At 49.2% G+C, this 25,520-nt stretch overlaps 10 protein-coding genes across 10 annotated transcripts; 5 read left to right on the forward strand and 5 right to left on the reverse strand.

Annotated features, from left to right (window-relative positions):
* Nucleotides 1-1,619: 1,619 nt before the first annotated feature.
* Nucleotides 1,620-2,468, forward strand: M431DRAFT_487691 (hypothetical protein; the record flags this gene model as incomplete). Its single annotated transcript, XM_024916497.1, has 1 exon — nucleotides 1,620-2,468. The coding sequence occupies one exon, from the start codon at nucleotides 1,620-1,622 to the stop codon at nucleotides 2,466-2,468; it is 849 nt and encodes a 282-aa protein (XP_024768131.1).
* Nucleotides 2,469-2,832: 364 nt separating this feature from the next.
* On the reverse strand, nucleotides 2,833-3,705 carry M431DRAFT_501161 (hypothetical protein; the record flags this gene model as incomplete). Its single annotated transcript, XM_024917991.1, has 3 exons — nucleotides 2,833-2,974; nucleotides 3,045-3,523; nucleotides 3,604-3,705. The coding sequence occupies 3 exons, from the start codon at nucleotides 3,703-3,705 to the stop codon at nucleotides 2,833-2,835; spliced, it is 723 nt and encodes a 240-aa protein (XP_024768132.1).
* Nucleotides 3,706-4,369: 664 nt separating this feature from the next.
* Nucleotides 4,370-6,440, reverse strand: M431DRAFT_513682 (hypothetical protein). Its single transcript, XM_024920077.1, has 3 exons — nucleotides 5,945-6,440; nucleotides 5,425-5,838; nucleotides 4,370-5,348 (listed from the first exon to the last, which is right to left on the reverse strand). The coding sequence occupies exons 1-3, from the start codon at nucleotides 5,963-5,965 to the stop codon at nucleotides 4,788-4,790; spliced, it is 996 nt and encodes a 331-aa protein (XP_024768133.1). The 5' UTR covers nucleotides 5,966-6,440; the 3' UTR covers nucleotides 4,370-4,787.
* A 198-nt stretch (nucleotides 6,441-6,638) lies between these two features.
* M431DRAFT_513683 (hypothetical protein) lies at nucleotides 6,639-7,623 on the forward strand. Its single transcript, XM_024920078.1, has 3 exons — nucleotides 6,639-6,901; nucleotides 6,979-7,167; nucleotides 7,249-7,623. Exons 1-3 carry the CDS (start codon nucleotides 6,884-6,886, stop codon nucleotides 7,390-7,392), a joined length of 351 nt encoding a protein of 116 aa, XP_024768134.1. The 5' UTR covers nucleotides 6,639-6,883; the 3' UTR covers nucleotides 7,393-7,623.
* M431DRAFT_513684 (hypothetical protein) lies at nucleotides 7,529-8,967 on the reverse strand. The gene is made up of 5 exons (XM_024920079.1): nucleotides 8,788-8,967; nucleotides 8,697-8,717; nucleotides 8,477-8,608; nucleotides 8,263-8,410; nucleotides 7,529-8,196 (listed from the first exon to the last, which is right to left on the reverse strand). The coding sequence occupies exons 1-5, from the start codon at nucleotides 8,888-8,890 to the stop codon at nucleotides 7,695-7,697; spliced, it is 906 nt and encodes a 301-aa protein (XP_024768135.1). The 5' UTR covers nucleotides 8,891-8,967; the 3' UTR covers nucleotides 7,529-7,694.
* Nucleotides 8,968-11,444: 2,477 nt separating this feature from the next.
* M431DRAFT_99986 (hypothetical protein) lies at nucleotides 11,445-13,268 on the forward strand (the record flags this gene model as incomplete). The annotated part of the gene is made up of 1 exon (XM_024925212.1): nucleotides 11,445-13,268. One exon carries the CDS (start codon nucleotides 11,445-11,447, stop codon nucleotides 13,266-13,268), a length of 1,824 nt encoding a protein of 607 aa, XP_024768136.1.
* A 781-nt stretch (nucleotides 13,269-14,049) lies between these two features.
* Nucleotides 14,050-14,678, forward strand: M431DRAFT_501166 (hypothetical protein; the record flags this gene model as incomplete). The annotated part of the gene is made up of 2 exons (XM_024917992.1): nucleotides 14,050-14,341; nucleotides 14,416-14,678. 2 exons carry the CDS (start codon nucleotides 14,050-14,052, stop codon nucleotides 14,676-14,678), a joined length of 555 nt encoding a protein of 184 aa, XP_024768137.1.
* A 213-nt stretch (nucleotides 14,679-14,891) lies between these two features.
* On the reverse strand, nucleotides 14,892-15,606 carry M431DRAFT_99932 (hypothetical protein; the record flags this gene model as incomplete). Its single annotated transcript, XM_024925207.1, has 2 exons — nucleotides 14,892-15,110; nucleotides 15,175-15,606. The coding sequence occupies 2 exons, from the start codon at nucleotides 15,604-15,606 to the stop codon at nucleotides 14,892-14,894; spliced, it is 651 nt and encodes a 216-aa protein (XP_024768138.1).
* Nucleotides 15,607-17,036: 1,430 nt separating this feature from the next.
* On the reverse strand, nucleotides 17,037-18,439 carry M431DRAFT_128266 (hypothetical protein). The gene is made up of 3 exons (XM_024912364.1): nucleotides 17,829-18,439; nucleotides 17,422-17,779; nucleotides 17,037-17,364 (listed from the first exon to the last, which is right to left on the reverse strand). Exons 1-3 carry the CDS (start codon nucleotides 18,337-18,339, stop codon nucleotides 17,184-17,186), a joined length of 1,050 nt encoding a protein of 349 aa, XP_024768139.1. The 5' UTR covers nucleotides 18,340-18,439; the 3' UTR covers nucleotides 17,037-17,183.
* Nucleotides 18,440-20,523: 2,084 nt separating this feature from the next.
* On the forward strand, nucleotides 20,524-25,486 carry M431DRAFT_21326 (hypothetical protein). Its single transcript, XM_024913477.1, has 3 exons — nucleotides 20,524-21,154; nucleotides 21,212-21,743; nucleotides 21,809-25,486. The coding sequence occupies exons 1-3, from the start codon at nucleotides 20,735-20,737 to the stop codon at nucleotides 25,315-25,317; spliced, it is 4,461 nt and encodes a 1,486-aa protein (XP_024768140.1). The 5' UTR covers nucleotides 20,524-20,734; the 3' UTR covers nucleotides 25,318-25,486.
* Nucleotides 25,487-25,520: the final 34 nt, after the last annotated feature.

Raw genomic sequence — 25,520 nt, forward strand, 5'->3', positions numbered from 1 at the left:
GAACTTAATCAAGCCCGTTTTGGGTTCAAAAAGACCCTTCTTGTACATCTGCGTGGGCATTTGGAGAGCCGATACATATCACAGGTTGGATCTACAATGTAGGGGCAAAGCGCCTCTCCTTAATGAGCGTGGTAACTCGGTTAGATGAAGCGGTACCTTTCTGCCAACCTTGGAGGCTTTCGTGGCCACGAGAATACGGTATGGCTCATTGGCCAACAGTTATACACGGTGGTCTGTAAATGGCTAAGAATCACGCGGATACGGATAATGGCTTGGAGGTGATACTAGAAAAAAGCCGTTGTAACGCCGTATACGAGGAAGCCCATAACCAACTTGGATTTATATATGCTTAACAGATACCCAGAGCAACTCAGCAAAGAGTCACAGAAATATGTTGATTTACAATTACAAGTGAAGCATTTTACTGTTAGACGGCTCTTGGTGGTAAGCCGTGATTAACTTTTGGCGTCAGTACTGCGCCCTTGGTGGAGACTAGCATTCCTCGTGATAATACGTGTATACAGCATGGGTACGGTCATCGAGCCACTTGTACACTTGACTAAATGAATATGAAGACAGAATCATGATGTAACATGAATTAGAGAAAGTAAACTCTGGCCATGTATGAAAAAAGGTGCTGCAACAGTCGCATCGCATGAGATTGTGGGGTTTGTGAAGGAATAACACATGGCCCTCAAGGTATTGCTCAGCAGCACTTATGTAGCTGCCAAGCACTGTCCCATAAGATGCTTTTATAAGAGCAGCTGAAATATTATATCAAAGGTATGGAGAAGAATTATTTCCAACTAATTCATCTTGATCGCGAAGCTACAATCAGATCAGACACGCGGCCCTCCCGGCATAAGTGATGAGACGACTCAAACAAAAGTAAGCTTTGGATTGACATCACCACCACAGGTCCTGGAATGCAACTCAGCCCAAAACTTGGTGACGCGCAAGTCGCGCTCACAAGTGTGCACTAGAGAACGGGCAGAGTCGTGATTCGTACGACTACATTCCTAACAACCCGGGTCGTCGCTCGGCTGGGACAAAACGTAACGGCGCCAGCCTCCCTTTTTTCCCACACACAATGAATCTAAGGAAGTTGTCTCAGCTTAGCCTCTCCAGCGAGTCAAAGTAGCTGAAACGAGTTCGAGCCAGCCTCTTGTTCTCCCTGGTTCGCACTCATACCTTGGAGAGGCATGTTAGCATCGCATACCATTAATGCGCGGATCCCTTTGCGCCTGGTCCGCGTATACAGACCATCTGACCTGACAAGATGCGTGTGTTCACATCATGAAATGTTATTCGGCGATACTCCGTAATGGAGACGAAGTACCGCGACTGGTTCCCCTCATTCCCTACCATTCGCATGGTGTCGCGAACCAGCCCGTCAGAGAGCGTGCGGTACGTCGATTCCATGCCCAAGTCTGGCTACGCATCCCAAAATGAGGTTGGATTGCAGTATGCATAACAAATCGCGGGTATCTTCGACGGGTATATAACTTGACGGTTTTTGTTCTTGTCCAGTCGTCCATCTCCTTGGCATAAAGACCTCTATACCAGAGGAGAGTAACTCTGAAAGTGACTGCGAGTTATACAGAAGCACACATCCCAACATGTCTCGACTCGCCCTCCTCATCAGCTTCATGGCTGCCACCGCAGCAGCCCAAGCAGAATACGCATCCCACGGCTTCAAATACATCGGCTGCGTCGAGGCCGAACCCCCAGTCTTCTCCTTCAACGTCGATCTGCCCGCTCCGTTCAGCGCCCAGCAATGCCAGGAAGCCTGCCACGCAAAGGGCAAATACGCCGCCATCGACGGCTCGTGCCACTGCGAGGATCCTGCGTCCAAGGGCGAGCCGCAGTACAAGGTGCTTGAGGATTCCGTCTGCGTGCAGCCGTGCATTGGCGGCAACCAAACCGCGGGGTGGTGCGGAGGCCCTCAGTGTCCGGTGACGGGGAAGAAGCGATATTCGTTGTACAAAATGGACGAGGACCACTGCGATGACGACAAGGACAAAGATATTGGTAACGGGTTCCACACCAAGAGCATCCCCGTGAGAACCTCCACCACCGTCAAGACCATCACGTCTTGTCCTCCTGAAGTCACCAACTGTCCGCTCTCTTGCCCACCTGGAGGCTGCCATGTTGATCCTCCGTCTCCCATCACGACATGGAAGCATCACTCTGCCCCGTCATCCGAGCCCGATGCCCCCTTTCCCCGTCCGCCGCCTCTAGAGTGCGATGGTGAGCACTGCAAGACCAGCAACGTTCCTGCATCTCCAACATGTCCGCCAGGAGGATGCGTTAGGCTTGTCACGGATCCTATTCCACCTCGTCCTCATCCTACGCCTGATCCAGCTCCTACCAAGGTACCCGTGACTATTAGCGAGGGCACCAGATACCAGTCTGGGGTGTTAATGGCAGCTGTTGCCGCGTTGGTCATGGCTGTAAGTTGGCTGTGAGAAGGGAGTATGTGGTGTGACGACCTGATGACAAGGTATCCCTTGTTGGGTATGTCAAGAGGCTGAAAATGACGCTAAAAATACGAATAAAAAAAGAATAAACGGATAGATAACTTTTGAGGCGTTTGATGGCGTTGTGGTGCATTTTCATGCTTGTAACAGTTATAATACACTCGTTGAATGGCTAGATACTTAGTTTCATCTCAAATAAACGATGCTCGAAGAATACAGAATCCTTCCAAGCCCAATTTCTCCAGCTCACGAGATACAATTCGACGATGGCGCAAATACATACTCATCTGGTGGTAAGCTTTCAAAAGTATATGGCACCCAAATAGGCAAAAGAAGAATGAAGCAAAGTCATTTACCTCTTCGGGGCGTCCGTTAACGGGACATATCGCACCCCAAATAGCTTCTTCCTCGTCACCTTTCCCTCTTCGTCCTTTTCGATGCGCCACACGCTCTGTTCCCACCCGGTGGAGTCATCATCCACAGGAATAAACATGCTTTTGACAGCCAAAGTGTAAGTAACTCTCGTTGACAAGTGTTTGGTAGATGCCATGCGCAAAAACTTACCATCCTGGGGCCTTGAGCTGTTCCAACAGAGGAGCGTGCACTTCTTTGGCTGCGGCGCCAACGTGAATCACATCCCATCCTGCCCCAAACTCCTCCTCGCCTGGTCTCGCCTCCTCTACCCAGCCAAGTCTCCCGTCGCCAACAACAAACTTTGCGATTCCTGCGTCCAACAGCTTCTTTCCCTCTGGGCTCTTTTTCATGTTGGCTTCCCCTAGGTCTCGTAGTTCCTTGATGTGTTCCAGCCCTATCACTAGCCCGCGATCTCCAACGAGCTCTGCAAAGATATGGGTAAGATAGCCAGAGCCAGAGCCAACATCAAGAACCCGCGGTGCCGGCGACGCCTCTGATGGGAGGAGACGAGACATCAGATGCTCAATAGCAGAGGCATGCATGTGCGGAGCAGAGATAGTGGCATCGTAGCCGATGGGCTGGGGAGAGTCTTGGTACGGCATGGCAGGGGCGTAGTTCCGCCGGTCAACCTGTCCTGCGAGTCAGATGAAGAGCCTCCTTCATTTTTCACTCCCTCTTGTCTGGCACCAGCTCAAAAAGAGGGCCTTGCCTTTAGAAATGCCTCCTTGACCAGAGGCTCGGTGATGAGGCCGTGCGTCCACATGTTTGCCACGAGCCCGGCATTCGAGCTCCCTGAGCACCGCCACGCCATGTTGATGCCGCTGCTGCTGCGCGCTTGGAGTCCTCCTGCAACGAGGAAGCAGATGCCGGCAGACTTGAGGAGCAAGGACGGATTGGACAGCCTTGCTAGAGCTCGGGTGAGAGTTTGAGGCGCCAGCTTTCAACCGCGGTCCTGCCGAGGAGAGCAACGACACAGAGGTGACGGAGCTCCAATGATGGAATCAAGAGAAAGCTGTGAAAGGAGAGAGGATGGTTATCGTTTATCAGCGCGCTTACGACTCGGGAAATGTCGCAATTGTCAGCGGTTATACGGTCCGAGTCAGTATTTCAAAAGCATAAGTGAGGATAATCTGGTGAACTCTCAGAGTTATCACAGCCGCCATGATGTATGAAAGACGTCAAATCCACGTCTTATCAGCTCCGTGCTGACGAGCTTTGTAAGTCACCAGATCCAGAGCTCCCGATGCAGAGCTCAGGCCCAGTAGCGGGGGCCCAAACAGCCCTGGAGCGCTATCACCCCGCACGCGCGGGGCAGATGCTAGTGCCTGTTAGTGGCCGCTGCACCTGTGAATGGCCTGTAAGCGTTAGTGGATGAATCGATGGCATGGATCATGGATGTCCTTTAATGAGCTGCATTTGATCAATGCCCTGGATCTGCAACGGGATCGATCTGCGTAGATAAATCTCACGACAAAGAGCTGGCCGGATACGGAGTGGCCGTAAGAACTACGCAAGCCACGAACAGGTCGATCCATCTGATATATAAATACGTGCATAAACACATTACCAGATTGCCTCAACGAGAGACCAATGTGAACAGTGAACAGAAATCAGTTATAGGTAAATGGCCCATTATCCTATACATTGTACATAAGAGAAGCGTGCTACGCGTTATGCCTGGGAAACTAATAATGCAGCTGTCCAATAACGCCGATATCCATCCCACAAACAGACACAAGAAAACAGAAGAAGAAGGACAGGAAAAGAGAAGTGCCTCCTAGTGTGGCATTGATTGCTCACACGCTCCCAGTCTGCCGTATAAATTGGGCAGAACGATTCGAGGGAGGGTCATAGCGAAAAGGGTCCAGATCTAGAAATGCATAACCAACAGCTCTATACCACGTGCTCCGAGCTCTCGCCTTCTGCGATGATCGGGACGTTAAGTCCGCGGTCAGGGCTCTGGAGGACGAGTTGTTCGTGTCGTCGGGCCTTCATAAACTCCGCTACGCTCCTAATAAGCATGAACCAGCCAACAACCATCAAGATATATGCCATCCAGTCATTGCCTGAGATACCGGAGCTGGGACCATCACGGACGTCGTCGGCATTAAAGTCATGGGAGTTTGGATCTTGGGGCGCGGCATATCCGTCTGGGCCTGTCATCTTAGGCGGGTCATCAGGCGACCCTCGCATGTAGAAGCCGTACTGAATAAGGGTAATGCCAAGGCCAGCGCGGGATCCGTTTTTGGCGGCATGAGTGGAGTGAAGGAGGTAGGTGAGCAGGAAGCCGACGAGCTGGAATGAAGTCGAAATCATGCCGTTCCAGATAAAAGAAAACACCGAGCCGACGGGCATGCCGTCGACGTAGACTTCGTCTGCACCACCGTAGCCGGGCGCAAGAATCGTGGTTTCCCAGTAGGGAGGGGCGGCATCTGCGGCAGCTTGTTCATAGGTCTGTTAAAGTCACCATAATTAGCGTAAATTCTAGACAATCGTTTCGAATTCCGGGGGCTCGGCAAGGTAGACAAACAGGTGGTTGCTCCTCCTTCTCTGCATTGGCATCTGTCCGCTCTGGTCGGGCGGACATGTTGGCAAACACGCCATCGGAGGCATTTCCACCACCCATCACCCGTGGTCGTGAGCTGGACGAAGTCGTATCCGCTGTCGCTGGGATGGAAGCCGATGCCGCCGGCGCAGAGGATCGCGAAGAGTCGCTGGTTGATCGGATGGTCGGCGTTGAGTTCTGGCGGACTAATCTCTGTCTGTCGTCGGCTTCGTCGTCGCTGGCGTCGTCGTCGTCAAACGCATCGGCGAGGTCGTTGTTGACCCGGCCATTTCGATTTGGCGAAGAGGCGCGGGAATGAAAGGATGGAGGTGGCGAGTTGGGGATCTGGACTCGTCGCTGGGGAACATCGTGCTCCTCGTCTTCATCGTGGGCATTTACCTGCAAATTAACAATCGAATCGTCAGCCTCAGCGTCGACAAAAGAACCCCCCGAGAACCCTCGCGAGAATGCAATCAAAAAAAATATGTGGCAAATGCCCACATACCCTCTCGTAACGCCCAGACATGGCTGCAGCAGTGTTCCGTCAAAGTCGCGCAGCGCCGTGGATTGTGAGGTGTTTGGGGGAAATGGTAGTTGGTGATGTCGTAATCGGTCACGAGCGCCCGTGGGAAAAGGAGCACGAATCGGAGAGCGGCGACCCAAAGGGGAGAGGAGAGGAGACAAAGGAGAAGATGAGATAAAAGTCGGGACAAGGGTGAGGGCGACGAGGGTCAACGAAACGAAAAAGAAAAAAGAAAAAAGAAGCGCAATCAATCCGACGTGGAGGAATTTGGTGAGAATGATGGGGAAATGGATGGATTGAGATTGAATGGAATTACGAGAACAGAACGGGCAGGCCAGATGATGCGCGGCCACTGATGACCAATGCGAGGGAGGCGCTGGAGGCAACCTGCTGATGCACGCAAAGTACTTGCGAACCCTGCCGGCCGCCCGCGCAATTTAGGTACTAGCCAGTAGTCGTCCTCGTACTCTTTCTTGTTCTGGGCGCCAAGTCAAGCACCGTCTGGAACGATCCAGGGTCCCTTTGGGTCCCTTTGGGGCACTTTTGCCGGGATTGGGGGCTTATTTAGCGCTATTTGCTGGGCCTCAGGCAGCAGAAGCTTTCAAGGCGCTGTCAATGATCCATTGATGTGTTTTGCATTTCTATGGCGGCCTTTTAGCTCTGCGGGTACTCAATACACAGATACGAGTAGCCGGAACGTCGGATCCTGCACCATCAAAGCAGCTACAGCGTGTACTGTGTACCCAGATACGCGGACTCTAAGTGTGTCAAATGAGATACACTGTGTTATTGACACTGTCTGATGGAAACTTTGCTCCAAGCAGAAATCCAATATCTTGGTGGCATATTGATTCAAAGTTCCATAGTTGCGGCATTGCATTGCGCAAGCACGCGCATCGCAGATTCCGATAGTTTTACACAATGTCGCGATCACTAGCAGTGAGTGGAATCCCCTCAATTCCCACATCGACCATCCCAGCTCATGCCTTGTCTGACCAAAAAAAAAAAAAAAACAGCGCCGCATCTACTCCGACGTCTTCGCCAAATGGCCCAAGCAGGACCTCCGACCCGACTACCAGTTCCAGGATGTCCTCGCCAAGGTCGTCGACGAGCGCTTCAAGAACTACAAGCCGTCCATCGAGCCCGAGGAGCTGCTAAAGGCGCGAGCGCTGCAATTCCTGGTGCAGAACAAGTTCAGAGATAGGGTGCGCAGCCGATCCTTTTTTTTGTCCTTTGTGTGAGGGGGAGGGGGAACGGCAAATTTCGCTAACGAGTGGGCTATGCAGTATAAGCTTAAGGGTCCTATGCTGGAACCAAAGAGCCAGCCGACGTATTTTGAAGACTTGGTCAGGGAGATTGAGGAGGCGCCGAAGAGAACCTGGTTGGAGAGATTGGGCAAGAGATTGTCGGGAATGATTAGACTGCAATGAAGTAATGAACAAAACGGCGACACGATATCGATATCAACATCAAATTAAAAGGGCATCTCAAAAGAAGGGACGTGGAGGGAAAGATTGCATTTCATGAAAACAATAATGGACATGGCAAGGTCAAAAAGATGGTATCAAACCAAGAATCTTTTGCAATCATCACTGTATACTATGTATATACACTTGTACAACTAGTCGCTGTATCAATACGAAGGCTGTATAATCCCCATCTAAATCCTAAACGCCAGACCAGACTGCTTCCTCTTCCCTTTTTTTTTTTCTTTTTTGGTTCCCTCCCTCTCTTAGATGTACTTCATCTCGGGGTCCAGCTTGTTCATCAGATCCATGCTCTTCTCGTACATGGTGAACACAATGCCTCCGCTGAGCACCAATCTGGCCAGTCGGGGGAGCGCTCCGCTCCAGAACGTGAGAATACCCTCCTGTTTGAAGATCATGGCAGCACACCTGAATGTGTTGCCGTACTGCGTCCGCGCCTCGATACTCTGCATGCGTGTCTTGACTGTGTCGAGCGGCTGAGTCACATATACCGTCACTAGACCTGCAAGACCACCCATGGCAAAGGTGCCTACGGTGCCAAGCTTCTCTCCTGGCGCAGTATATGACTCGGCGATCTGCTTGAAGAAGTTGTAGGCACCGAAGCGGGTGGCACTGTTTGCTGCCTGGCGAGCTGTCGTAGGGACGAAGCCCTGGAAGAAACCGCGGATACCACGTTCACGGGCGATGATGGGGACGGCATGGAGGAAACCGCGCATGCGAGGCTTGGCGGATTTGCGATCGTCGATGCTAAGAGAAGGGCCATCAGCACATGGTACAAATACTAACCATATAAAGGAAAAGAAGAGGGCGTACAGAGTCGTCTTGATACTCTCGGTGGGAGTGACAGCGAGCAGCGACTCTGTGACTCCGGCACCGAAGCCGGCCAAGACAGTTCGTGGGCCAGAGAGCTTCCCGTTCTCGTCGGCGAGCATGCTCTTGAACTGATCAAACGCAACAAATCCTGCCATATCCACGTCAGAACTTTGCGCCCGTAATACAAATCGCCAATTGGGTTATTATTGCATACGGATTCCCGCCTTGGCAGAGTTGCCGATGATGAGCGTGGTGCATCCCGCATACCACTGCGCTCCAAAGGGTGGCCATGGCAGCTTCTTGCCCTCTGCTAGCCGTCTGTTGAGCTGCGACCTTGTCTTTGCGACTGCACATATATCTGGTCAGTTTTCTGGTGATTGGATGTACGAGGATTTTCTCCCGTTTCGTTCAAGACGGCAGCGGCGCAGACACACATTCGGCGGGATAGGTAATGGCTGCGCAATATCTCAAAATTAGCATATCGAAAAAATCTTGAAGCCGAAGCACGTGCGACAAAAGACATACCGATTTCAATCGCGCCGGCGGTTGAGCCAGCAATGATTGATCGCAGCGCATTGGGCCGCTGCTTCTTGTCAGCAGCTGCCGGCTCCTTGGCTACCGTCGCCATTGTGCTTGTTTCAAAGGCAGCGGTTTGGTGGGGGAGGAGGCTTTGAAGTCTGCGAATTGATGCAATTCTTAGTGCAGATGTGAGTATGCTAGCGGGTGCCTCTGATTTGAATGTCTTACGCCGGAAGATGGGGTTCCGATGTCGCCGATGGGCTACCCGTGAATTGACGGGGCCGCACCCGGAGCTGCGATCTGGGTCGGGAAAATTACTCATTTCACCTTAGCACGCCTTGTGAGTCTGGGGAAGATGTCAATGGTTTATAAAGTTTCTTTTCCGTTTTGTTCCGTATCATATTCTTTGCTAGATGAGTTTGGACCGGTTTAGTTGATTAATGATTATTTTCTTTCTTGCGTTGGGAAGAAGAAAGCATCGGTGATAAGAAGAGAGCAATACTGTGTGTGTGTGCTGCTCAGTGGTCTCCCTTGCATCCCGCATTGCAGATTTAGGCGCCTGCAGCTGAGAATGATGACCGCATAGTACATCTCTTTAACGATAGCCGGCCCAAGACATTGGGTGCACATCTTCAGCAGGGCATCCACTAGGGCTGGAGAAAATGTCTCGGAGCATGGCCAACTCGCTGTCCAACTGGGCTCACATGTTCCCGTGTGACTCCATGCTAAAGGCATTTTCGTACCCTAGAGTTGCAGACAGCGGTGAGAAAAACTACCTATATATATGAAAGCAGAATTGTCTGAAAAGGACTCGTGAGGATGATGTCTGTTTGGGTTGGTGACAGTAATATCATGAAGGCTTAGCTTGATACAAATGGTTTAAGTCTGCCGGATGCCAAGTAGCACTGCATCCTTGTGATGTGTATCGTCTACACCAATGCTAGAATCTAACATGTTGATATATTCAAGTCACAGATCAACTGATCCCGATGAAGATACTCTTGTGGTATGGATGCTCTCTCCAATACGGAGAATTATAGGGTTACAAAACTGCAGATAGCGTTACATCCAAGCACAGGCAACATGCATCCTGCTAAACCCCGTTCCGTCAACCTGGGGAGAGGAGATGCCTCCAATTTTCGGGAAGTAAGGCTAGCTATATCTTACCGTTTCGACTTCGTCTGTTGGCACTAAGGATTTGCAATTATAAATGAGCAATATATTAACCTTGTCATACGATGATATGGAATATTATTCTCCTAGTTGCCAAGGGTCATCTCATCGTGCGCCGATGTCTACAGGCCGTGATTTGTGGCTTCGATTGGCTCACCCAACCCTGTTTCACCTTTGTTCCAAAGTAAGCCAAATCTCACAGGTGCCTCGCACAGCATGCTACCTGCAAGCATTTAGCGGTGCTGAAAACACAAATAGCTAATCCTCCGAGGCTAGACCCGCTTGAAATTGAGCCTGAAGGTGGTGGACATGCTCGCAATCTCTTTCTCGAGTGCATGTAGTTGTAATTTTCCCATCGTTCCAAGTACATGTATCTTTTCTTCTCCCGGTAATAGAGTAATGTGCTATGGGCCAGTTTCATTATACATATTTAGAGAGTAGCCGTTCTGTACATGGGCTGACTATGAAGATTGACAGATTCACAAATTTGTCCAGCTTTTTTTTTTTTTTTTCGTTCATCCGATCACCATTTCATAGCGCCACGGTTAGTGCGGGTAAAATTGGGGAACGAGCGGGAGGGGCGCCCATGGTCAGTGTGGTGTGATTTTCAATCAGCTTGGAGATTGATAAAGGGGAGGCCTCAGATCAACAGTTGTAGATGATGGGCAAAATGGATGGCCAGGTAAATTAAATAAAAAAACAAAAACATCATTGCTTGGATCGGTGTGTGTGACAAAAGCTGAAAATATTTTCGTCCCGGGGTGATGCAGCATCTGGATCCAAGGCTGCTTGTGCATTTACATGTGCCAGCACCCCTGGTCCATTTGTCAATTTTATTCCGTCTTTGCACTCCATCCAAAAGTACATGTATGCACACAGTTACCTTCTCTGTCTGTCACTTTTTCTATCCTTTCGCCTTTTCCATGTCCCTCCCCTTGGTTGAGACAAACATTCGTAAACTCTTAGTTAAGCTAAGGTTGACGTAAAACTCAAGTAAGCCCAACGGCATTAGTCATTCTGTATGACTCTGAACCTCGCTGTCTCTCCTCTCTCAGCCGTGCTCCTCTGCCGTCTGGTCTCATCCTGCTGGCACAGCCCGCTAATTTTAGTCGCCCAAACCCGGCCATGTGACGATGATCATGCCAGCCACAGCTGGAGCAATTAATGAGCCATTACTGGGATCTTACGGGGTCTCTGTACGCCCATGGCGGACCCTGGTGGGCCGTGGCTGCCTGTCACCAGCCCGACCTGATCTTATCTGATCCGAAGGCTCGTACGAAAGCTCGCCTCTCTCATAAAGCCCTCATCCCCGTTCAATTCCCCCCCCGTCTCCCGTTTCATTTTTATTTGTTGCAGCCTTTGTTTTTTTGTTCAATATGCGGTAAAGGCATGTGCTAATAAGGCCCTGGCTATTTTTCATTATTCTTTTTGGGATTTCCCTCCTCAGCCAGTTTTGCCCTTTCATCGCCACTGAGGCTAAAAACTCGGCGATGGCGGCTTCAGGCGAACAGGCCCCGTTGCTCGGCTCGGAGCCGCGCTCCATGACCGAGGTCCATGATTATACAGTAATTTCGACTCAAAATCATCATCACAGCTATGCGGACGACGAATATGCAGATTCCACGGTGGCAGGATCCAGCCGACGGGCTGCTGGTGTCGCTCGCATGGAGGCCGTTTCGGCCCAACTCTCCCACATGGAGCGATTCTGGATATTCTCGGGCATCTTCTTAATAGGCTACGCATACGGTCTCGAGAGTCAGGTCCGGTCAACGTACATGCCGTATGCAACATCCAGTTTCTCACTGCACTCATACCTGGCCACCATCAATCTCCTCCGAAGCGTTGTTGCGGTTGCGATCCAGCCAACCGCAGCCAAGATTGCCGATGTCTTTGGACGCTTCGAAGTTGTGGCTGCGTCCACCTTGTTCTACGTCGTCGGCATGATGATCGAGTCGACGTCAAACTCCGTTTATGCGTTCTGCGCCGGCACCATCACGTACCAGGTTGGCTACACCTGCATCGTCCTGATGCTGGAGATCCTTGTTGCCGACTTCTCGTCCATGCGGGCTCGCGTCTTCTTCAGCTACATACCCGCCCTGCCTTTTGTGATCAACACATGGATTAGCGGCAGCATTACGTCTGCCGTGCTGCGCGTAACCACGTGGCGTTGGGGAATCGGCATGTGGTGCATCATTTACCCTGTCGCCTCACTTCCCCTCCTAATCACACTGTACTCGATCGACCGTCGCACAGGGCCTAATAAGTCCAGGAAGAAGAGCGAGTTTGGAGATGCCTACGCTGGTCTCGACAGCCTTCGCAAATGGAGTGTCCGGCTCTTCGATCAGGTGGACGCCATCGGCTTGCTTACTCTCGTCACGGCGTTTAGTCTTGTTCTGACTCCTCTGACGATTGCAGGCGGCACGGTATCTCATTGGAGGAACCCGCAGGTCGTCATCCCGCTGGTCATCGGGCTTTTCTTCGCTCCCGCTTTCGTCCTGTGGGAGAAGAACGGCGCCAGAAACCCCCTTGTCCCCTTCCACCTGTTAAAGGATCGCGGGGTCTGGGCGGCTCTAGCCGTGCGGAGCTTGCTCAACTTTGCCTGGTACGTGCAGGGCAACTATCTCTATACCGTTCTTATTGTTGCATTCGATTTCCCCATTGAGAGCGCAACCCGAATCCTCTCTTTCTTTTCCTTTTTTGGCGTTGTCAGCGGCGTGGCAGTGGGCCTCGTCATCTACAGGTTTCGACGCCTCAAACACATCATTGTCCTCGGCACCGTCTTGTTCATGATTGCTTTGGGCGTTCTCATTAAGTTCCCCGGAGGTGCAACTACAGCGTCCAGGAGTGGACTTATCGGGGGCCAGATTCTTCTGGGGCTCTCCAGTGGCTTATTTGCCTATCCCACCCAGGCCTCGATTCAGGCCTCAGCCTCTCGAGATCACGTTGCCATCCTGACGGGCCTCTACCTCTCCTTCTACAATGTCGGAAGCGCGCTCGGCACCTGTTTATCTGGAGCAATCTGGACTCAAACTCTATACCCAACATTGGAGGCGAGTCTTGCCTTTCAACCTAATACCACCCTGGCACGAGCCATTTACGAAAACCCGTTTCAAATTGTTTCGCAATACCCAGTCGGCACCGATATTCGAGCCGCCATCATTCACAGTTATCAAAGCATTCAGCAGATACTCTGCATCACGGGCATGTTTATATGTCTGCCCATGATTGGTTTCGCATTAGCCCTTAGAAATCCCAAGCTGTCGGATCAGCAAGTGCAAGAAGATGCAGAAGACGTGGCACCAAACGACGTATGATATGATACCAAAACAAGCCGTTGACTTTTTTTATGAACACATTTTTTTCAGCGTTATTCAGAGCAGATGGGAACACTAGCAAGGACACATTAGCAAGCGGATTGGATTATGCATAGATACCATATAGAGTCAATTTAAGGGCATATTGTGTTTATCCAGCATACAAGCTGGAAGTTTATGAAAGGTTTCAATGATCATGATATTCGAAGCATAAGCAAGCGATCTCTAATCTTATACAAACTGAGCAAACATTATGAATTGGCGTCAATAAGTAAGCGAGCGTCTCCCTTGCTTCGTTTACCATTTGCATGTGCTCTCAGCTGATTACACGTAGGTTGAAAATGCAGCCACGCTGCAGCCACGGCCCATCGCAGATCGAATAGGATTCTCGTGTTCAAAAGGGCAAACCGTTATACGAGGTTACTCTGGATATAGTCCAGCTCTCGGTGGGAGCGTTACGTATCAGCCGCCCTTGACAGTTGTCTAGTGGAAGTTGCCAAGGTGTGCCGATGCATCTAGATCGTGATGTGTTGCACTCTGGAAGAGGATCCGAAGCGATATTGTGGTGGCTTAGCATCCATTGTATCACGACGTTGGTGTTAGCGGCTCCAATGTCTCACATGGTGAGAAGCTGAGATTCTGGAGGCGGTAAAGATCAGGCTATAAGAAGGACTCGATATGAGCAATACTAAGATGATTATTGCTTTGACAATTTCACTGCTCTTCTTTAGCACTCAAAATTCACCTTACACACTTCAGGCACTGAGATACTTCCGTCACGATGAAGTTCCAGGTCATCTCCGCCATCTCCCTGCTATTGTCTTCTGCCATTGCAGCTCCACCACCTGCACTCAGGACCTTTGACGTGATGGCACTTCATTCAGCTAGTCCCATCCATTTCGCGCAGATGAGTGCAGCCAAGAGCGGCTTATACCTGAACTTTCCTCTGCAGAATGCCACGTGCAAAGGCGAGTCGAGCGGCCACGCGACTTTTTACATTGCAAACGAGGAGCTGGTGTTGTATTCCTGCGAACAGGAGAAACAAAAAGTCTTTGTCGATCGTTCTGGCATGGGTACGCCGTATTCTGTTTCATTGGTTGTGGAACTCTCAGTCGTAATGGTAGCTGACTTTGATGTATGGAAACAGGGCAGGGCGTAGTAGGCTTCCTTACCGGGAGCCAGTCTCTTCCCCGATATGGAGAAACGAAAGGGTGGAGGGTTGATGGGGATAAGAATTTGTTCTTCAAGGATGCCGGCTTGATTGCTTGTCCGGTCAGCCTTGACGGCTCGTGGAGGATTTGGCTGGGGTTGGGATTCCAAACGCCTGGTGGCAACAAGGGCTGCTTGGGAATGACGGCAAGGACGCTGGATAATAAAAACCCGGTAAGCTGTTGGTATAGACAAAACTAGCCCGATCGCTTGTTTGTAGAGTAATTTGTGGGCAAGCAGTTATATGTACTGCTTTCAAGTCATAATTATCATTATAACACTGCCTATTTTGATACAGTATTCTATAACAATAACACTTTGTGTCTCAGGAATAACGGAACATCGGCAATTAATTATTTAAAATTTCGGCGAAGATACTCTACACAATACCATTCTCCCTGCCCCTTGCTTATATTAAGCAGCCTTATCGAATGGGTCATTCGTAGAGTCAGTGTTTCTAGTATACTCAGACACGGTCGCAACTTGTGAGGCAGCCTCTTCGCCATACTGGTCCGCAATAAAGGCGTAAATCATGTCAATACCAGCTGATACCCCGGAAGAGGTCAAAATGTTGCCATCTTGTACCCATCGCGCATGGCGAACCCACTTCACATTAGGACCTTGCCTCATGACCTAGAGAGTCGGGTTATGTTAGCTATATGGCTAGCAAAGAGGTCTGAGTTATTCATCGCCATACCCATTCGAAAGACAACTTGTTGGAGGTGGCATTTTTCCCATCGAGAACACCAGACCGAGCTGCAAGGGCGCTCCCCGTACAGACAGTAAGGAGAAAGCGGAGGCTCGGAAACGTTGCCTCGATGAAATCCACGACGGGCTCTGTGAGCTCAAGGTCACGGGTTCCCCGACCTCCTGGCACGAGAAGAACTTCTATATCCTTTGGAGCATCTTGATATGTATGTGTTGGAACTAAGCGCTGACCAATTGCGCCGGGGCTTGGAGTTTTTACGGGTATGGTAGACACTGGATCCAAGGTCGTAGAGAGTAAATATAGTTCTAAGGGGTTGGTATATGAGAGAATGTTGAGTGCGTCCAGAGGTCCAAAAACGTCGAGAGCTTGGAAGCCTGAAAACAGGGCGACTGCGATCTTGCTGGGTGGCCCGGATAACATTTTGGGGCAATGGCGTAATTTAAATTGGTTCGACAACTAATGTGATGCTGCTCTAATGAGAAAAGAAGCACACTGAGTCGTCATCGGTATTTGCAAGCCTGGAGTCCCCTGGTGTCTTGCTGGAATATATATATAGTCAAGGGAGGAGGATATCAAGGACCAGGTGACATTGACATTACTAACTATACGCTGTGAGCGATAATTAGCATCGTATAGTGCTCCGTACCTACTCCGTACTTACTAGATCTAGTATTGATTTGGTGACCTAACATCGGCGAATTCTAATTGCGTGATAGTCTAGTGCGACGTTAAGGATTGGATGGCATCGGAAGGGAGCTTGCAAACGAAATCGCCCGAGATCCGGGAATGCAGATTTAGAACTGATGCTTGCCTAAACCAATGATGCCAGTTAGGCTGCAGCTTCGTAAAACAGGAGCAGAGCTGTGTTACCGCCATTGAGTTTCCCTTTGGCTCAAATCATCCGACACAACGCGTTGATTTTGGCCACTCGAATTGTTGCACAAAGCCCATTCTGATGAGCCATGATGATCCATTGCAATCAGCGGCAATCCTCGGGAGGGGAAATCTGTTGGTTCAAGTCACCCGAGATCGGTCGGTCACTTAAAAGGTCGCACCCCGCACAAGCATGTTGTTGGCCTTGAGTACCAGTGCTAAATGTTGAATACGGATTTAATATTAAAGTGCCTGCCTTTTTCATATATGCTTCAGTCTATCTCCTTTAAGCCTTTATGACAGCAGACAGGGCAATGCTAACTGATTTCAAGTGGAATGGCGGTGGAGAAACAAGGTAACAATATGAGTTGAATCCACAATTTTCAGCGAGTCTCAAACTGTATGGTAAGCCGTGTCTCAGACATCTCGTATCTCGTTAGGTGGCTGCATTACAGCGCTAGATCCTCCGAATTTCTAGGACAGGAGTTGTGAAACTGTTTACGAGTTCGAGGCTGGAGTTGTACAAACATAGGTATCGAGTAAATAGCAACGCTTAATTTGTGTTCTTGACCAGGATCGACCTAGGTTTAAACAATCCCGCCTCTCTGCGTGTTAATATGCGTTGATTAGGTTATAAAACCGTGAATGGCAAAAGCTAGGCTTATGTGTAAGCAAGGCGGCGGTAGCTCTCCGAAGCACGCATCTCGCATCGAATAGGAGTTATCATCCTTTGAGAAATGGGATGAATTTTAGTCCGAAATAACAGGATGGTACATCTGAATGCTATTCGCGAACGTGGCAGCACTGAAGAAAGGATGCGGTCGTATCAAGTGCCTAAGGCTCTAATGCAACTCGCATTATTTTAAATTAGCTGGCTTATAAGAGTACTTTTGTTTAATTTACCTAGTATATCAGTCGGGAGACCCGCAGGTACCTTTAGAAACTCTAGTAATTAAAATGTAAATGATAGTGGGAATACAGCAGTTACAATAGTACGAGGGAATGAATATAAGAAAATTCTCAACATACTCGAGCGGGTAGAATAACATTAATACACCCAACATGAAGTCTACCTCATCTTGCCGCCGCTTCAGCAGCATATCCCTAGGGAGTATGCGTGCTTTTTACAGTCCAACTTTAATAACAACTTTCCCAACTTGCCTACCCTGCCAGACGAATTCAATCGCCTCTTCTGACTTGTCAAATTGCCATACTGAGTCAATGATATCCTCAAAGGTCATCTTCGAAGCTGAAATAGCAGTCATGAGATCACCCTGATCATCTTTAGAGCCACAGTTGATTCCCCTAGTATCATGATTAGGTCACCCCATGAACTATGTGGACTTGAGAGAGACTACTAACCTAATATTCAGCCTGCGGTCGATGATGGTGGAAACGAACTCCTTCAGATGTTCGGGCTTTGAACCCCCAAGATAGCCTACTTGACGAACAATACCACCACGTCGGGTGCATAGCATGCTCTTGACGAGAGAATTGCTGCCGCCATTCTCAACAACAAGATCGACACCAATGCCATTGGTGAGCTTCAAGACTTCCTCATGCCACTCTGGATTCGTCTTATAGTTGATGGTCTGGATCTCAGGCTTTCCAAATTGCTGCTTAACTTTATTGAGCTTCTCGTCACTGGAAGATGTCAGGATAATCCTGAGGCCAGACACTCGGGCGAGCTTCAGAGCAAAAGTTGCAACCCCGCCAGTACCTAGAGATATTGTCAGCCACCGGACAACATAAATTCCTCGAAGACTCACCTTGAATTAGAACGGTTTGACCCATGGTGGCACCCTTGAGCGCAGACCAAGCGGTTGTTCCAGCGCAAGGAATGATGCTCGCCTGAACCCAGTCTAAATGTTCAGGAAGCCGCGTAACAAGGCTTTCATCGAAAACAAGATGTGTTGCGAGGGTGCCATCTTCATTTGCCGCGAGCCAAGACCGCTCAGTCGAGCGAGCGCTAACGTATTTGGTGTCGGTGATCGGGGCTACTCGGTCTCCTACGGACACGAGCGATACTCTATCGCCTACTGCGATAATCTCGCCAGCCGCATCATTACCAGGCACGCCATTGGGAATGACCGGCCAAGGGTTACCGCCATTAGCGATGTTGGCATCACGATAGTTGAGAGAGACGGCGTGGACCTTGATCAGAACGGCGGTTGGGTGGAGAGGAAGGGGCAAGTCCTCCGTGATGAGCTTCACTTTGGCGCTGCCTGGGGTATAATTGTCTGTCCTGCGAAAAGCTTGGCGAGAGGTAACCGAGGTCATTGCGGCTTCTCCGTGTGGGTAAGTTATAATCTTTGTATGTGCGGTAAATGAGGCGCCAAAATGTGATACACAGCGTTTGAAATGGCTTCTTGGTGTACGCGATTGCATCTTTGACACAACGAATTACTACGCCAGTTAAATACATGTAGTTTTATGTCTACATAGTGAATACTGTAGGTTATGTTGATTTGTCATTCCGTCGGCGATCGAATGAGGTGATTCCTTGATCGTTCGGCTTCGCAAGCCGAATACATACTATGAAACACTGTGCTTCCCCATCATTTCCGGATTGCCATGGTTTTAACAAGTTGTCGAACAAAGTCTCGGTCACAAACGTCAGACCGCTCGTGTTCTTCGAATCACCCTCTCACCGAGCTCACCGGTTTCGCCACTTTCCTGAAAGCATGAATTGCTGCGACCACAAGAGTCGGGTCGTAACACCCAGTCAAATCCTCCATTCAAATGTATGTGCGTGAAGTTTGGCTTCAGCCGCTCTAGAGGGGCATCCGGAGGGGCACCACGTCACCTTCATCAGCTTGGTATTTTACATCTCGGCTAAACTGTACTTGGATGACAGCCGTTAACTTTTCTCTGTTCTAGCTATATTCGTGTTATCTATGCTGTTCTTACGATAGCGCGCGGTGTTAGACCGCCAATAAGAAATAACTACATGGAGATTGCCTCCGCCAACCCCAAACCTCCGCAAAGAGAACTGCCAGCAAGCAATACGGTGCCCATTTCCCACATCTTTTGGAGGGGCAAGTATGCTTCCTACAGTCTTAGACCGAATCAGTATATATATATATGTCTTGGACATCCTCTTCTTCTCTGGGTAAACATACTATTTTCTACCTAAATAAGTTTGAGTACAGCAATGGCGGATATCAATAGAGAGCCTATTCCTGAGACCGAGCTCCAAGCTCGCCACGAAACACTCGTATCGCATTTAAACACCGACGACTATACAGGTGTTCGTTTTCAACTTGATTCTGTCTTGCAAGTTATAGGTACAATCGCCTTTACTGTCTATCAAGATGGCAAGTGGAGTTGGATCCAGGATCCCCCCATGAGCAGGGATCTCGGGGCTGAAAATGTTTTTGTTCCTTACGTTACGGTTTACGACTTTGATCGAAAGAGACTAGGCGATTTTTTCCCCACGGAATCTTATACTCTTCCAGAACAAAAACTCCTAGATGTTGAGCGTAAGTTAGCCTAATTCCAACTTTTTAAGACTACTGTACATGTCTGACTGCATAGTGTCCGGTAATGAAATTACCTTCACCGTGCGACATGGGACAGAAAGTGTCACTTTTAAGAAGCGATAAAAGAGAAGAATGATAGATGCATATGTGAAGCTAATCATCTACTACATTCCTCTGTGTTCATTTGGATGGGGAACTATCTTACCTGAAGTAGTACTATGGGGGTATAGTTATATTGATAATCTCATTTATAATAGAAATAGCTAGCGTTCTATAAAATTAAATCAGCCAGCTAATTTAAAATAATGCGAGTTGCATTACAACCGAAAAGCACATGTAGACGCCTTTGGAATCATATGAATTGTATTTCCGTAAGACAACGGATGAAATGCCACCAACGGCCCGCCCCGCGCCTCGTTAGGTACCAATGCTAGAGCAGTGGCAAGGAGCAATTGGCGGATTTGTTGAATACATGTACGTGGGCTTCTCGCGCCCACTTTCAGCATCGCCTTGGTCATCGCCCTTTAGCCTTGTTTATGTACAGCTTATTTACACGCTTAGACATGAGTGGATAGTGGGATGATCAGGTGGCAGCAGGAGTCAAACCCCCTTGTAACATGTAATAGTCAGAGAGAGCCAGTTCCACTCGGAAAGACACCAAGGAGTTACACTGACTCCAACGTGTGTGGCATTGGTGGCCAAGATCTGCCAAGCACAGCCCAGTATTGTACATGCATTGCGAGCCCTGAGTTTAAGAAAGGCAGCTGGTCACATTTGACCTGCTCCAGCGAGTTCGCCCCTATTCCTGATGCAACGTGGAAGCACCGAATTTGAAACTTTGACGGATACATACATGTAGCAAGCCCCCGCCTCTTCTAGGTAGCAGTCGAAAGGTTTCGATGACGGCGCAGCAACTGGCAACCCCTGTGCAGGTGACGATTCTCGTTGCGAAAGCGACTATGGATCAGCATGCGGGTCGATGGCTTTTCGGTATCTAGCGCGCGTAAGTGAGGCGGAGAAAGCGTCTAGTCTGTCACTTGAGGCTCTTGAGCCCCTGTTACTGGCACGTCTTGCCCCCACAGGAGGCGGAGTGACTAAACGCTGGTGTAGCCAAAGTCGTGAAAATGAGATTTTGAACATTTAAAATACCCAGCTCTTCTTATGCGACGGAGAGTGCTGGGAGAAAGAGCATCATGATCGCAAAGATGGGTGATGATGAGAAGCAGCCATCTCAGAAGTCTCCGGGGATGGAGACGCAGTTTGCTGCCATCTTGGCGGATGCTGCGAAGCTCTTCAAAGATCCATCCGACAAAGGCCTAACACTAGACGAATTTCTGAAGCCACCGATGAAGACAATATCCGATTTAAAGCAGCAGTTGACGACTCAGAATGATCAGTTTAGCCACTTTCGAGAAAAGCGCCAGAGTATCTTCGATGCCATCGCAGTGACTCTACGACCGATAGAGTTGATAGGAGACATTGTTGCTGAGGGAGTTTCAGAAGCTTTCCCGCCGGCACAGGGTATCTTTGCTGCGGTCATGTATCTCATAAACGCTGCGCACGATGTTTCTTCCATGTACGACTCAATATTAGAGCTATTTAACCAACTCAAGGTAAGGCAAATCTGACATATTAGGTGGCACGTTGACGGTAGGATTAATGCATGACAGGACTTCACATCGAGGCTTGATGTGTACTTAAACCACGCACTTAGTCCTGCACTGCGTGATAAACTCGTTACCATACTGGCGACTTTGTTCGAGGTTCTCGTTATCGCCACCAAAGTCGCGCGCAGTGGAAGATTTAAGGCCTATTTCAAGAAACTCGTTGGAATCGAGAGTCCTGTTCAACCAGCGCTGGAAAGGCTCAATGCCCTTACTCTAGGAGAAGAGCGGCAAGTCATTGCAGAGACTTATGGCGGTGTCGCCGAACTCAACCTCAAGACAGACAAAGTCGAGAACCTCGTCGCACAAATGAATCAAAATATTCTGGACATGAGGTTGGGACAGCAACAAAATGGAGGTCTTTCCTACAGAGACAGATTGAGAGAGGTCTTAGAACCTACTCCGTATGCGGAAGACTCGTACAATGCATTCAACAAGTATAGAGTCCAAGGTACTGGTGACTGGCTGCTGGAAGATGAAGGGTTGAAGTCTTGGATTCAGGGCGAGACTCGCCATCTATGGGTGTGCGGTAATCCTGGTAAGTCGTCCTTACGACTCGATTACAAAACAACAATTGCCTATACTAACTGTTCCTACTTTAAGGCACCGGCAAATCTTTCCTAACATCACGACTTATTACATGGGGCCTCGAGAATCTCCCACAGCTAGGATATTTCTTCTTCTCCGCCAATGATCCCGAGACAAGATCTGTGCTGCAGGCTTTACGCGATGTCGCATATCAACTTAGCGAAACGGATGCATTTTATGCCGAGAAACTCGCAAGGCAGCTTCATAGCAGCGACGATATCAAGACGGTGCCCAGCGCATTCAGAAGACTTTTTGTACAGCCGTTCTTGGATGATACCCGCGATAAGACTACTTACATCTTTCTCGACGGCATTGACGAGGCGGAACAGAGTGACATCGAGCAGCTTCTCTCCTTGCTTGCCCCCGAAGACGACTCTGAGCCGTCAAAATTGCAATTCGCATTGACTGGAAGGTCTTATTTGGCAGACATAGTGTCTTTTGCATTGGATCCGAATGCAGTTGGTCAGGTATATACAACGATTTACGTGACACCGGATCGGATTGCAGATGATGTGAGCGCCTTCATCTCTGAAGGCGTGCGGCATTCAAGGATACTCAGTCGATCTCCGGAGGATTTCAAGCAAGAAGTCATCGAGTCCATGAAGAAGCAAGTCGACGGCCTCTTCATTCTAGCAAAATTTATGCTCAACGAGATCAATCAGAAGCGACACCCCAGTTCGATCCTCAAAAGCTTGAAATCCTATCCAAAGGAGATTAACGGAATGCTCAACGAGACACTCGCCAATCTCTCTGTCACCATCTCGGAGGAGGATGCTCGTGACCTTAGCGAGATGCTGCAGTGGGTGTCTTGTGCCGAAGAATCGCTCACGTTGGAGCAGTTGGAAGCTGCGCTCATCATGAAATTCGGAGATCCTCCCCTGCGACTTGAGGAGTCATTGCGGGGCCAATACTCGTGCTTCTTTGCACTTGAGCGTGAAGATGGATTGACCACGGATGATCTGCTCAAAGACTTTGCGAGAACGCATCGAGAGGTGTATCTGGATAGAAATTATAGGAATGAAAGCCCGCGTCCTCGAGGCCTCAGTTCTTCTGATACTAGCAGTCCTGGTCGAAGAGTCAGTCCTGCTGGTAGAGGCAGTCCTGGTAGCAGAGTAAGTCCTGGTGGCAGAGGCATCTTTAGCAGTCCGACCAGTCCGCCCACAGCCGAAACATCTAGCCCGACCCGACATTTCAGCCCGGCGCGAAGTCCCGGAGTTTTTGACGTTTCTAACGAGGTCGATTTCCGGTCGAATCCATCGACAACTTATGTTACTTTCTCTCACACATCAGTGAGACAGTTCTTCCGTGATGGAAATGAAAACACTGTTCATGCTACCAAAGGAGGCGTCATGGTTGGATTTGACATGATGAAAGCTCGCATCAGTGTCTTGAAGACTTGTCTGAGAATCTTTAACGATAGGTCATGGTTCGATAACCAGGAGCTGGATCATGGCAAGGAAGCTATAAAACAATACGCTGCATGGTACTGGCAGGAGCATTTGACAGCACTCGATCCGGCAAGTGTTCCATCAGAACATAAGAAGGAGCTTGGCATGAGCATATACAACATGCTTACTGTCGAGGACATCATATACGACTGGAGCACCATGTATGAAAAGAACAACGAGGGACTGGAGGTGCTTACCGACTCTAATATCAAAGGCCTCCGCAAATGGCTCAATGACCCCGAGATCCTTGCGAGCCTCACGACTGAAGCGAAGCACTTTGTGGCCAAATCGGTCAAAGAGGACTTGGGAATATGTCAAGCGATCGGTCAATTTTATGCAAAACAATGGCTTTGTGCAGACTTTTACAAATATGTTCCGACACTGTTTTGTTTTAAGATTGTCCAAAATGTGGCATTCATGAGCGAAGAACGCTCATGGTCTCAGGCACAGAGTCGCTGGTCCGGAACGCCAATTAGAGAGAGGGTGTTGAAAGCCATCGAATGGGCGAATTATCCCGAAACAGCGCATTGGCATCGACGGCTCGGAAGTACATATCTGATGCTGGGACTCTATAGCGATGCCTTGATCCATTACAACAAAGCCCTTGAATTGGATCACAACAGCGTCGGAACCGCCGGGCGCATTGCCTACTGCCTGTCCAAGTATGGGCAGTACGATGAGGCCTTGGCTCAGGCCCTAAAGTGTGCTGAGATTGAAGAGAAAAGCATTCAAGATGGCGCGTTGCAAGGCTTTGCGCTGTCCAGCAGCAAATGGCGGCTGTACAAAGATTATCTGCTTATTGCACGCTGCTCTTACATGACTGGGAAGAGAGAGCCTGCACTTGAGTACTTCCGCAAAGCAATCGACAGCTCGCCAGCTGCAAATTTGAACTCTTCTGAACACTTTGAGGCTGAGATTGCTTATTTGGAGATGTTAGCAACCGAGAACTTACACCCTGAAATGATGAAGCTGCTCCACGAATTGGCGAAGAAAACCATCACCAAGGAGAAGGAGGCGAGTTTGTTAACCAATCTACTCCTGGAAAATTGCGATAAGCACCTCACCATGGAATGGATTCCCAAAGCAGCTTGTAAGACTGGAGAGGTAGAACTCATATTGCACCAATATGAAATTGCCATCGAGATTGCTCACACTACACGCAACCAGATGGGTGTTCTTTATCTGCGTCTGGCATATGGGAACACCTGTGCGTACAATCGCGATCTCGATCAGTCGATTGCTATCTTTGAGCAGATTTCTTTGATTGAATATAGGCCGCGCGGTAATGTTCCAACGCGCCATGGACATGCAACCTCTTTCCAAAAGCTGTCTGCTCTATATAAGCAAAAGATCCTTCAAACAGATCTCACCTCTCCTGAAGCCATGGAGTGGCTGGAGAAATTAGAGCAGGTCCAAGAAAAGCAAAGCAAGCATCAGAATTTAGATATTCCCGCAGATAAATACGGCTCCGATGTCAACATTGCGTCTATATACCTCGCAATGTTCTATCGCCTCCTCAAAAAGGAGCTCGAGGCCCGACAGTTGCTGGGAAGCCTGGTCATCAACAGTCTCGACATTTTGCTCGACGATGAGCCGCGCAACGACCGATATGCAGTGGAAAACCTGCTGCAAATCTTTGTCGCGGCCAACGATGCCGAAAATGCGCAGGCACTGGCCCGATCTATGAGAAAAGTCAACCGAGCTGCTGCAATGACCACGCCGCTGGCTTCTCCTGTACGCACAAGGGTCGAGCCGAAGCTGCCTGATATCCAGTCAGTCAATAAAGCATGCGCTCAATGCTTGAACAACATCTCTATGGCTGAGAATTTCTACCTGTGCCAACTTTGTGTGGACACTTATTGCGAGAAGTGCTTGAATGGAATCATCAAGCAGCCTGGGAACAAGACTGGCGATCGCAAACTCGATGTTGTTTGCCGCAGTGACCACGAGTGGTTTACAATACCGCCGTTGAATCAGTTTTTACACACTGGAGAAATCCTTTGGATTGATGGCATGGTGAAGAACTTTGGGGAGTGGGAAAGCGCATTGAGAAAGAGGTGGTGCGAGAACAATTGATGTTTTGACTTGGTTGAAGACTGCGATTATTTTCTTTCATTTGGCGATTGATCGGCATTATGTGAACAGGTTCCTTTTAGAGAGCACAAAATACCCAATAGCGATTAAACAGATTTCATAAATAGAGACAGTTTATTATTATTAGGATAAATGAGAAGAAAAAAAGAAGATTGATTCATCTCGAAAGATAAAGGTGAAATAGA

Source organism: Trichoderma harzianum (assembly GCF_003025095.1).
Source record: "Trichoderma harzianum CBS 226.95 unplaced genomic scaffold M431scaffold_25, whole genome shotgun sequence".
NCBI classification, from domain to species: Eukaryota; Fungi; Ascomycota; class Sordariomycetes; order Hypocreales; family Hypocreaceae; genus Trichoderma; species Trichoderma harzianum.

What these genes read in the sequence shown, in the direction of transcription:
- M431DRAFT_21326 (XM_024913477.1), top strand. Translation starts at nt 20,735, where the DNA reads ATGATCGCAAAGATGGGTGATGATGAGAAGCAGCCATCTCAGAAGTCT. An exon ending in AGCTATTTAACCAACTCAAG is followed by an intron (nt 21,155 to 21,211) that starts GTAAGGCAAATC and finishes AATGCATGACAG; the next exon opens with GACTTCACATCGAGGCTTGA. An exon ending in ATGGGTGTGCGGTAATCCTG is followed by an intron (nt 21,744 to 21,808) that starts GTAAGTCGTCCT and finishes TCCTACTTTAAG; the next exon opens with GCACCGGCAAATCTTTCCTA.
- M431DRAFT_513683 (XM_024920078.1), top strand. An exon ending in AGAACAAGTTCAGAGATAGG is followed by an intron (nt 7,168 to 7,248) that starts GTGCGCAGCCGA and finishes TGGGCTATGCAG; the next exon opens with TATAAGCTTAAGGGTCCTAT.
- M431DRAFT_128266 (XM_024912364.1), bottom strand. Translation starts at nt 18,339, where the DNA reads ATGACCTCGGTTACCTCTCGCCAAGCTTTTCGCAGGACAGACAATTAT. An exon ending in TCAAACCGTTCTAATTCAAG is followed by an intron (nt 17,780 to 17,828) that starts GTGAGTCTTCGA and finishes CAATATCTCTAG; the next exon opens with GTACTGGCGGGGTTGCAACT. An exon ending in GACCGCAGGCTGAATATTAG is followed by an intron (nt 17,365 to 17,421) that starts GTTAGTAGTCTC and finishes TCATGATACTAG; the next exon opens with GGGAATCAACTGTGGCTCTA.
- M431DRAFT_513682 (XM_024920077.1), bottom strand. Translation starts at nt 5,965, where the DNA reads ATGTCTGGGCGTTACGAGAGG. An exon ending in TGTCTGGGCGTTACGAGAGG is followed by an intron (nt 5,839 to 5,944) that starts GTATGTGGGCAT and finishes GTTAATTTGCAG; the next exon opens with GTAAATGCCCACGATGAAGA. An exon ending in AGAAGGAGGAGCAACCACCT is followed by an intron (nt 5,349 to 5,424) that starts GTTTGTCTACCT and finishes TGACTTTAACAG; the next exon opens with ACCTATGAACAAGCTGCCGC.
- M431DRAFT_513684 (XM_024920079.1), bottom strand. Translation starts at nt 8,890, where the DNA reads ATGGCGACGGTAGCCAAGGAGCCGGCAGCTGCTGACAAGAAGCAGCGG. An exon ending in CGCCGGCGCGATTGAAATCG is followed by an intron (nt 8,718 to 8,787) that starts GTATGTCTTTTG and finishes GATATTGCGCAG; the next exon opens with CCATTACCTATCCCGCCGAA. An exon ending in CTCTGCCAAGGCGGGAATCC is followed by an intron (nt 8,411 to 8,476) that starts GTATGCAATAAT and finishes TGGATATGGCAG; the next exon opens with GATTTGTTGCGTTTGATCAG.